At 38.8% G+C, this 11,585-nt stretch overlaps 2 protein-coding genes across 2 annotated transcripts; both read left to right on the top strand.

Moving 5' to 3' along the window:
* Positions 1-384: 384 nt before the first annotated feature.
* LOC143581905 (pumilio homolog 23-like) lies at positions 385-10,866 on the top strand. Its single transcript, XM_077064587.1, has 10 exons — positions 385-463; positions 7,043-7,269; positions 7,356-8,022; positions 8,115-8,264; positions 8,344-8,487; positions 8,564-8,683; positions 8,758-8,943; positions 9,012-9,160; positions 9,284-9,466; positions 9,556-10,866. The coding sequence occupies exons 2-10, from the start codon at positions 7,067-7,069 to the stop codon at positions 10,052-10,054; spliced, it is 2,301 nt and encodes a 766-aa protein (XP_076920702.1). The 5' UTR covers positions 385-463; positions 7,043-7,066; the 3' UTR covers positions 10,055-10,866.
* On the top strand, positions 2,119-5,115 carry LOC143581913 (uncharacterized). The gene is made up of 4 exons (XM_077064592.1): positions 2,119-2,275; positions 2,338-4,273; positions 4,315-4,381; positions 4,495-5,115. The coding sequence occupies exons 1-4, from the start codon at positions 2,119-2,121 to the stop codon at positions 5,113-5,115; spliced, it is 2,781 nt and encodes a 926-aa protein (XP_076920707.1).
* Positions 10,867-11,585: the final 719 nt, after the last annotated feature.

Raw genomic sequence — 11,585 nt, 5'->3', positions numbered from 1 at the left:
AAAGTTACCTAAAGATGCACAAAATACCAAATTCCGGTTCCTACCCATACCCGACCAGCTAGTACGACATGGTATTGGGTTTCTCCCCGGACCTGCCGGAACCGGTTCATCTTTACCCCGTCAAACCCCGACCCGACCCGAAACCTAAAAAATCCGGAAGACCCGCTCAAATACCCGACTTCCCTAGATTTAGTTCCTACCCTATCCTATTTAGACTTTTGTTGACCATACATGGAATCCGTTTCTTTCCAATTCTTAAAGGTACCCACTAAATAATCATTTATATATACATAGGCCCATATAAACGAGTTATGGGCTTTAGCCCAATGGGCCATATCATTTTAACCAGTTTATCAATCACAAAAACCAACCTTGGCTTCCTCCATCGTCTCCTACACACCTCTTGCAGCCGCACCGTTCCGAACTCTGAAGCTTACTTGCTTGGCTAATAACCGTCATTAATGTAATCGCATACAACTCTCTTTTATTACTGTTTTACATTTATTTATTTAAACAAGTTTATTTTCGTTTCACTGCTTACTGTTTCCATTCACTGATGCTCGATATATATATCATAAGGTTATACGTAACTTTTTAGGGTTTAATTGATACTTATTTTATACGCTATAATATGAGGAATAATAGAATACTAATTTTAATTTTATCATTCTATGCTTTATTTGTAATTGTTAGGTTGTAGAAATAATCCTACAGTGTACCGGTTTAATTGAATTTATGTTTGTTTCCAAAACTGTATTTCTCTCCCCGTGCTTGTCTTATAGCGTACGTTTATAGGTTTGTAAATGAACCGAACGCACGTGAACACTAGCATATAATCGAACAAAATTTTGTGTTCGTGTTCGTTCATTTGAAACCTAAAAACGAGCACAAGCAAAAACAGACAAACTTAAATGAACATAATAGAACAAACATAAACGAATGCGAATGAACATAATTGACCAAGCATAACCAAGTGCATGTTATACACACTTACACAAACATAATTTAAATGAGCTCTTTTTATGTTTATATATTTATCAATATAACTGCGTACATATTAATTAAAATTTAAACGAACATAAATGACAAACGTAAATGTACAAACAAAATGTGTTTCGTCTTTGTTGTTTTAGTTAAATGAACAGAAAAATTTGTTCATGTTTGTTTGTTTATTAATTAAACGAACATAAAAGAACTTTTTGACGAACAGTCTATGAACCCGTTTAGTTTGTTTACAGGCCTGTATTTTTATTCCTTGTACAAATAGAGTATAGTAGCTTTAGCCAGGGTTTACTAATTGTGTGAGCAGGTTCAGTTTGTGCAATAACTTCAGCTAGGGTTTATATATTTTTCTAATTATTTATATATATTTTATGCAAAATCCTTAAACGGGCCTAAGCTCGGCTCAAGAGCTTGTATAGTACCTTAAATGAGCCAAAGCTCAGCTCGAGCTTGGCCGAGCAATGTGAAATTAATTCATAGAAGTCCAAAATAGGTAAAACTAAAAATTAGAAAAGGTTTGTGAAGGCTTGAGTTTTGGCTCGATAACTAAAAAGCTTTATTTAGCTTGGGCCCGGCTTATTTCGAGCTTTATATCGATCCGAGCTTTAGTAGCTCGCGAGTGGCTCGGCTTGTTTGCACCTTTAATGTCTACACAGAACCATGTTAGGAACCAACTTCTTTAAAATGGAGATGGAGTTCCACATTGTAGTTGTGAGCTAGTGAAATGTAGTTTTTTTTAACAAGAGTTGGGATATATGTCACGAGTCAAATGGGCCAAGAAGTTGCAAATAATACACCGGTGATGAATCCATATCAAACAAGGAGGAGTGAAAGAGTAAAAATGCAACCCAAGAAATTTGAGGACCACATCATGGGTGCCACGTCAGCCATACCCTAACAGAATTAGTGCACCATTGTATTTAAAGTAATTATTGTGTGACCATGAGGCAGGCAATTTGTTAGATCTTATTACTCTAATATTCCCATCTCCTTCTTTGTACTCTGTTCTTCCCATCCCCAATTCTCAGTTCTTAATAAACTCAATCTTTTGGTTAATTGTGTGAGTAGTTCACCAGGTTCATTACAAATTGGTGCTTTCATCGTTCCACTGCATCGATGGCAGACGGAACTCGAACTCGGGTTATGGAGGAAACTGTTAAAGGTGTCCAGGAAGAGCAACGGGCCATACGGAATGAATTAGATGGCGTCGTTTCCGCCATTGCATCTATCCAGCAGTCAATTAATGAATTAATTAAACGCACACCAGCTCCGAGTGATTCGAAGAAAACCCGTTGATTATACGTTCACTGGTTCGTCGGACGGTGCCGGTTCCAGCATCATTGGCCGCCATAAACCCGCACCAGTCTATCTTGCACGATTCAACGGCGAACACCCGGAACGATGGTTGGCGCAAGCATCACGTTACTTCGAGTTCTATTCCAGATCTGGATCGGTTAACTATTTCTTCTTTTTATTTGGATGATTCCGCTGCCGACGGGTTTGATTGGTTGCAACGCCATCACCGGATCTCCACATGGAACGCCTTTACCGTGGCTCTCAAACAACGTTTCCGATCTAACGATCTCGAGAAACATGAGGGACAATTAGCTAAGCTTCAGCAAACGACTACAATAGCCAATTATCGTGCTAGATTTGAAGCTATCTCCAATCGCACTACTATACCATTACTGGAGGAATTTCTAATTAGTTGCTGGATTTCCGGTCTCCGGTTCGATATCAAGCAGTCCGTCCTTATTCATGATCCCAATACGTTGGAGGATGCTATGGATAAATTCCACTTACATGAGCAACGGATCCAGTTTGAGAAGGGAATGGGCAGGGTTTCTTTGGGCTCGTCTAAACCCTTATTACCCACTCCCAAAACATCGTCATATGATGCTACAATCAACCCACCGTCATCAGGTAAAACCTCCGCCTCCACGCAACCTAATTCCAAGATAGGGTTTCGCCGATTAACACCGGCTGAAATAACACAGAAGCGTTCGCAAGGATTGTGCTATCGTTGTGATGAAAAATACACATGGGACCATAAATGTAAGGCGACGCCACAACTTCTGTTCTTCGATGAGGATTCACTAGATCCCGGTGGTTCCCCTGATTCTCCGTTGTCGCAAGGTACGGATGATATTTTAGCTGAAAAATTGCAATTAGATGAGATTCAAACTGAGTCTGCTATATCTTATAATGCATTGTCCGGGGGGTGTTCTTCTACTACATTACGGTTCACGGGTACGGTTCAGGGTAAGTACGTTCAAGTTCTCTTAGATGGGGGTAGTACCCATTGTTTTGTGCAAACCCGTATTGCTACCTTCCTTAATTTTGCTATCGAATCGATTGAACCATTTTCGGTTTTAGTTGGGAGTGGTGAACGATTGCCCTGTTCGGGGTTGGCTCGGGCTGTGGAAGTGATTATTCAGGGCCATTCTATCATTGTGGATTTTTATGTTTTACCATTACAAGGTTGGGATATGGTGTTGGGCGTTTCGTGGTTGGCCACACTTGGACCGGTTTTAACCGATTACTCCAAATCAGTATTCGAGTTCTCTCTTAATGGGCAACAGGTTACTTGGCAGGGTGATGTCTCTAGTGCTCAGGCCATTCAGTTTCATGGTTTTCAACACTTACTTCATTGTGATGGCATTGGTCAATTGTACCACTTGACCCTTGTTCCAACCGAGACTTCACCTCCCGTCTACCCACCAGATTTACAAGTTCTTTTGGATCAATTTGCTACTGTATTTACTGCTCCAAAAGGGTTGCCTCCCACTCGTTCTCAAGATCATCATATTGACTTGCTTCCGGCTAGTCAACCTGTATCGGTTCGGCCTTACCGATATCCCCATTTTCAGAAACAAGAGATTGAGCGATTGGTTACTGAGATGCTTCAACAGGGAATTATTCAACCTAGTACAAGTGCTTTTTCGTCCCCGGTTCTGTTGGTTCGTAAAAAGGATGGCACGTGGCGGTTTTGTGTGGATTACCGTGCCTTAAATTCTATTACGGTTAGGGATCGATTCCCTATTCCATCTATTGTTGAGCTTTTCGATGAGTTATATGGGGCCCAATTTTTTTCTAAACTTGATTTGTTAGCCGGTTATCATCAAATTCGAATTGCTAACGGGGATGCTATGAAAACGGCTTTTCGCACTCACGACGGGCATTATGAATTTTTAGTCATGCCCTTTGGGCTTACCAACGCTCCTTACACTTTTCAACGACTTATGAATGACGTATTTCGGCCCTTTTTAAGGTGTTTCATATTGGTATTTTTTGAGACATTTTAATATATAGCAAGACTTGGGCCGATCATCTCCAACATATTGCTATTACTTTACAGTTACTTTTAGATCATGGTTTGGTGGCAAAACTTTCTAATGCATCTTTGGGCAAACTCAAGTAGCTTACTTAGGCCATGTTATTTCCTCTAACGGTGTTTCCGTCGATCCTGATAAGATTTGTACCATCCAACAGTGGCCTATTCCCAAAAGTGTCAAACAAGTTCGCAGTTTTTTGGGCCTTGCTGGTTATTACCGGAGATTTATCAAGAATTATGCCTCCGTAGCCGGACCCCTCACGGATTTATTACGCAAAGACGCGTTTTGTTGGACCGAACACACCTTACAAGCCTTTAACCAACTCAAGCACCTCCTTAGTTCCACACCTGTTCTCCACCTTCCTGATTTTTCTAAACCATTAACCATTGAAACAGATGCTTCCGGGTCCGGGATTGGGGCTGTTTTGTCCCAAGATAGCCATCCATTAGCTTATTTTAGTAAAAAGCTTTGTCCTCGTATGCAACAAGCTTCGACTTACCATCGGGAAATGTATGCCATCACGCAAGCGATTTCTAAATGGCGTCAATATTTACTGGGTCATAAGTTTACTTTCATCACCGACCAGCAATCTTTAAAACGCCTTCAAGATCAAGTTATTCAAACGCTCGAACAACAAAAATGGCTCGGTAAACTGTTGGGGTTCGATTTTGATATTGTGTACCGTCCCGGGAAACAAAACAGTGCTGCTGATGCCCTCTCCCGCGTTCCTTCTGGTCATCTAATGGCTATTTATGCACCAATTCCAACTTTGTTGTAGGAGTTAGCCTCAGCTATGCTTTCGGATTCTGAATTGGCAGCATTACTTCAGCGTTATCACGATAATCCGGGTCACTTTCCTGATTATTCGGTAAAAGACGGGTTACTACTTTTTAAAGGACGGTTGTTGGTACCTAAGGATTCAGCCCTACGCCATCAATTACTTCTTGAATTTCACTCTTCGGCAATCGGTGGCCACTCAGGTATAACTCGCACTTATCAACAGTTATCCGACACATTCTACTGGAAGCATATGAAGGCTGATGTTAAAAGTTTTATTGCCCAATGTCAAGTATGTCAACAAACTAAACCTTCTTTTTTGGCTCCTGGTGGATTACTTCAGCCACTTCCTATTCCAAACGCGGTGTTTGAAGACATCGCTATGGATTTTATCACGTGTTTACCGGTTTCGCAAGGAAAAAATGTTATTATGGTGGTGGTCGATCGACTTTCTAAGTATGGACACTTTATTGCCTTACCCTCTTCTTTTAACAGTGGTACGGTTGCCACAGCCTTTGTTACAGAGATTATCCGTTTGCATGGTATTCCTCTTTCAATTGTTACCGATCGCGATGCTCGATTTATGACTGACTTTTGGAAGGAGCTGCACCGTATTAACGGAACCACTCTAAAATTCAGCACCGCGTACCACCCTCAAACGGATGGCCAATCCGAGGCGCTTAATCGTTACTTAGAAATGTATTTACGTTGTTATGTGGCCGATCACCCTAACAAGTGGTTACAATTTCTCCCTTGGGCCGTGTTCTGGTATAACACATCTTACCAGACTTCTTCTCAATTGACACCTTTTGAGATTTTGTATGGTCGCAAACCACCTTCTCTTACTCGCTATATTCGGGGATCTAGTCCCAATTTGGAGTTAGAAGCTCAGTTTTTAGAACGTGATGTTGTTTTGTCCTTATTAAAAACTAATCTTGCAAAGGCTCAATCCCGAATGAAGTTGGCTGCGGATAAACATGGACGTGATGTGCAGTTTTTGGTGAATGATTGGGTATTCGTGAAATTACAGCCCTATCGCCAAGGCTCGGTTCGTTTGCAACGACATCACAAATTGGGTCGTCGCTACTTTGGTCCTTATCGTATCGTTGCAAAAATCGTGGAGGTTGCTTATAAACTTGACTTACCGGCCACCGCTAAGATCCATTCGGTATTTCATGTTTCGCTACTGCGCAAGTGTATTGGAACACCAAGTACCCAAGTCACTCCTTTACATTTGGTTGACTCTACTTCTACTATGATTCTTCAACCGCAAGCTGTGCTTCAAACTCGCACGGTTTCTAAAGGCGGTCAACAAGTTCATCAAAGCCTTATTCAATGGGAAAGTCTCACTAGGGATGAGGCCACTTGGGAGGACACTGTCCAGTTGCGCCATCAGTTTCCAAATCTTCACCCTGAGGACAAGGTGGTTTCTAATGGGGAGGGTATTGTCACGAGTCAAATGGGCCAAGAAATTGCAAATAATATACCGGTGATGAATCCATATCAAACAAGGAGGAGTGAAAGAGTAAAAATGCAACCCAAGAAATTTGAGGACCACATCATGGGTGCCACGTCAGCCATACCCTAACAGAATTAGTGCACCATTGTATTTAAAGTAATTATTGTGTGACCATGAGGCAGGCAATTTGTTAGATCTTATTACTCTAATATTCCCATCTCCTTCTTTGTACTCTGTTCTTCCCATCCCCAATTCTCAGTTCTTAATAAACTCAATCTTTTGTTTAATTGTGTGAGTAGTTCACCAGGTTCATTACAATATATAGCCCTCTGCTTTTTTTTGTTTGAAAATTTCAGGCTTACTAACACCACTGTAATTTTTTTGGTTATATTTCACTTTCGCCTAGGATATGCATTTAAGACCTGTACACTTTTCGTTTGGCCTGACCCATTTTTTTGGCCCCTTTTAGCGAGAGCTTCTGGATTTTCCGTTGATGGTTGCTATTGGCTCAAAAGCTCTACCACTGAGAAGACCTAGAAACTGTGATTCGGTAACCGATAGAAGAAGAAACATGGGTAGGAAATCAATGAAGAAAAGTAAAGGTGGTGAATCTGGTGGCGCAAGCAGTGACACACACAATAACAAACAATACTCGGACAATCAAGAATCTTCTGTGCCACACACATCATTTTTAAGGTCTGAACACTTCTTCAGTTCTTTGTATTTTTTTTCTCGTGCAACATAAATTCCACGAGTGTAATATATTCCGTGATGTGTTTTAGACAACAGGTTGATCCAGAAACAGCAAAATACTTTGCAGAGATTTCAAATGTTATTGAAGGTACTGAAATTGATATGGAAGAAAGATCATCAATTTGTGGCAATGCTTTGGAAGAAACGAGAGGGAAAGAAGTTGAACTTGCAACAGATTATATCATTAGTCACACTCTGCAAACCCTTCTTCAAGGGTGTGATTTAGACCAACTTTGTACCTTTTTACAAAACTGTTCAAAATATTTCCCTCAAATTGCAATGGATAGATCTGGATCACATGTAGCTGAAACTGCTCTTAAATCTTTAGCTGCACATCTTCAAGAAAACGGGAACCAATCGCTTATTGAAGTGACTTTGAATGATATTTGTCGGGTGATTGTTGCCAATCCTGTTGATGTGATGGTTAATTGTCATGGGTCGCATGTCATTCGAAGTCTCCTTTGTCTTTGTAAAGGGATGCCATTAGATTCATCAGATTTTCACTCCAAGAAGTCATCTGCTGCTCTTGCACAACGGTTAAATTTCAAGTCTTCTCGGTCAGATAGAAGTGGCTCCCATGTACTGCATCAGGGGTTTCCTGATATGCTAAAGTTTCTTGTATCGGAGATACTTAAAGCTGCTAAAAAAGATATTGAAATCCTGCAAGTTGATCAATATGGCAGCTTGGTTTTACAGGTATGTTTTAATGTGTTATGTTTATTTTGTTACTTTATATGGTCACTTTTATTGCATAATGTGTTTGATTTTCTGTTGTAACTATATGACAGACTGCTTTGAAGTTATTGGTTGAATATGATGAAGAGTTAATGCATGCAATTCCAGTAATTCTTGGCTTCAAAGGGAACAATATAGACAACAATATTGTTAAAAGACTTTTGAGTTTAATGAAAGAAACTGCATTTAGTCACCTGATGGAGGTTTGATACTATGCTTGCTGATTTAAACTATTTTCATTTTATCTAACTATTTATATTAACTTGACATTTTTTTATTCAGGTTATTTTGGAAGTTGCTCCTGAAACCTTGTACACCGAGTTGTTGACAAAGGTTTTCAAAAATTCATTATTTGAGATGTCTTCTCACCACTGTGGGAATTTTGTTATCCAAGCGTTAATTTCTCATGCTAGAAGTCAGGATCATGTAAGCGATCAAATAGTTCAAGAGTCCAATTATTATAAAGTTTTGAATGAAAATACAATCTTTTTGTAATATCTAGGTGGAGCTGATCTGGAAGGAACTTGGTACAAAATTTAAGGACGTTTTTGGAATGGGAAAATCTGGTGTTGTTGCTTCTCTTCTTGCTGCATGTCATAGGCTCAATACTCATGAACAGAAAGTATGCAACCTTAAATTCGTCACTTTGGTTTATCATTTTTTAATCATGGTATAATTATATGATTTGTTTTGCAGTGTTGCCAAACTCTCACTGGTGCTGTATACATGGAAAATGAGCCTCCTAGAGGCATTGTTCCTCGAATACTATTTCTTGATAATTATTTTTACTGCAAGGATAAATCCAACTGGGAGTGGCCAAGTGGTGCTAGAATGCATACAATCGGGACTTTGATTCTTCAGACAGTTTTTAGACTTCCAACTGTGCGTGCCTATTTTTTTTAATTTTTATCATGATTATATTTTTTAATCATTTTGTGTATGTTATACAGGATTTCATTCATGCGTTTATCTCGAGTATGACATCTTTGGAAGAGAATCAGCTCCTTGACACTACAAAGGACTCTGGTGGGGCCAGGGTTATTGAAGCGTTTCTTAATTCAGAAGCTTCTGGAAAACAAAAGCGTAAATTGATCATCAAGTATGTACACTTATTCCTTTCTATCGTCAAAAGTCAAGTTTATCTGTACTTTTTCAGGCAAACCATTACGAAATAAAAACAAAGTTGACATCTTTTACTGATTATTGTTTTTTTCTTTTGAAGATATAAAGGCCATTTTGGAGAACTTTCAGTACTCCAATCAGGTTCATTTACAGTAGAGAAATGCTTTGACGTGAGCAGTGTCGCTTTGAGAGAAACTATCGTATCAGAAATGTTAGATGTGCAAGCCGAGCTCTCAAAAACAAGACAGGGCCCACATCTTTTGAGGAAATTTGATGTCGACGGGTACTTCTTTTTTCTATTTACATTCTAAACTTAGAAAATCAGATTCGATAGCTAAAAAGTACAAACATTGTGTTTTATTCTTTTAACAGGTATGCAAAACGACCCGATCAATGGAAGTCAAGACAAACATCAAGCGAATCGGCATACAATGATTTCATTTCTACTTTCGGATCAAATACAACAAAATCCTCATATAAAGAACCAAATTCAACACATCCAAAATCACAGCAACAGAAGCTTAAAGATACTCAATCAAAATCTTCTCACACTCCATTCCTAGCTAATAAACCGTTTAAATCATCTGGCCAAAAACGCCACTCAGATGGAAACGATAACCGTCCCGGGAAATTCAGCAAACATAAAGAATCAGATTCAGCACATCCAAAATCACAGCAAGAGAAGATTAAAGATATGAGGAAAGAGATTGATACTCAATTAACATCTTCTCACACTCCATTCCTGGCTAATAAATCATCTGGCAAAAAACGCCACTCAGATGGAAACGACGGGAAATTCACCAAACATACTACTGAAGACGTTGCGAAAAGCAAACAAAAATCACATAAAAAAAGAAAGCACGACGGTTGAGATTAATGAAGCGTAACCAAAGGTGAAAGATTGTTGTTTTATTTAGTCATATTTTAAAAATTTTGCTCCATTTCTTCTGCAAGTTATAATAACTGACTGGTATTTACATTTTTAAACTGCTTGTTACATATAAGTTGGAACATGAACTACTTTAAGTTTAACACAGCTAGAAGTTTGGTAACTAAACTGCAAAACTGAAACAAGAAACCAAAAATAAAGGTAATCTGTGTTACTCTAGTAAAGCTTCCATTGACTGAAACTGATCCAAAACTCCGAGATCACTTGTTTTGGATTGGATTTGCACCGCTCCGTGGTATTTTTCTAAAGCTCGATTCGACTTTCTTGAAAGGCTTATTCGATCTTGCCTGCAAGTTTTCCAATGTTTGTGAAGTTGAAGAAGCTAAATCTTCATTTTTCGACATTAATCTTCCTTGAACTCCATTAGGGTATGACACAAGAACAATAAGTAGTATTGTTAGGAAGATAAGAACAAATGCTTTAGATTTAGTGTTCATGGTTAAGGATCTTGATGTGTAGGAGTATGCATATATGCAGGTGTTTTTATATGTGGGTGTGATGTTGTTGATGGGATCTTTGACTGTGTTAGTTTTTAGTATTAGCTGTTATTTTGGTACAGATTCAAAAGGTTGTCACGTGATTAGGCATGTGATAGTATTATATGCAACTCTTTGTGATTCCACTGATTCATACTTTGGTAGTGGTGATGTGGTGCCTTTTGCTGCTTCTATTTGCTCCATCTGTCAAGGTGTTCTCATGCTGGTTATTTTTTTAATTGGTAATATGGAAGATTGATACATGGTTTTTCTTGTTTTTTTTATTTTTTATTTATACTGGACCTGCTATTTCAAATTCAAAAGTTAATCTGGCTTTTCTGTTTTTTTGTTTTTTTTAGTTATATTGATTGATGGTCAGAGAATAAATAAACAAAGCTTAAAAAAAACAAATTAAATCTAGCTAAATGATTCTAAACAAACTTGTTTAATTTGTTCTTATCCTGAGTTTTTTTTTAAATTTGTTTGCACAAAATACCCGGTCCAGACCCGACCCGGTGTACATGACCCGGAACCGGTTCCTACCCGTACCCGACCAGCGCATAGGACAAGGTATAGGATTTCTTCCCGGAACCGGAAGTACCCGGTCAAAACCCGACCCGACCGTACCCGAAGCCCGAAAAAAACCTGGTGGAATCAGTCAAATACCCACCCGGTTTTGATTTTTGTTGACCATAGCTGGACCGGTTCCTACCCAGTTCTCGGTTCTTGAAAATACCCGGTTTGTGCATCTCTAAATTTGTTCAAACAATGCTTAAATGACCCATGTAAATATTAAGGACATTAACTTGACATAAATATGTAACAAAATAAGTTAATGTTCAATATAAACAAGGGTTAACTTGGTAAAATATAAAATTAGACAGCTAAATTAGCTCATCAGTATCTATTAATTGGTTATTGGTTTTTGAAACCGATTTTCGGACAGATAAGATCATCAGTTTGCTTTCAAAATATGT

The sequence above is a fragment of the Bidens hawaiensis genome, unplaced genomic scaffold (genome assembly GCF_021521415.1).
Source record: "Bidens hawaiensis isolate Kalapana, Puna unplaced genomic scaffold, B.hawaiensis_p1.1 tig00031239_1, whole genome shotgun sequence".
Lineage (NCBI taxonomy): Eukaryota > Viridiplantae > Streptophyta > Magnoliopsida > Asterales > Asteraceae > Bidens > Bidens hawaiensis.
Note: the sequence above shows the minus strand (reverse complement) of the source record. Positions and strands in the feature narration are given on the sequence as shown.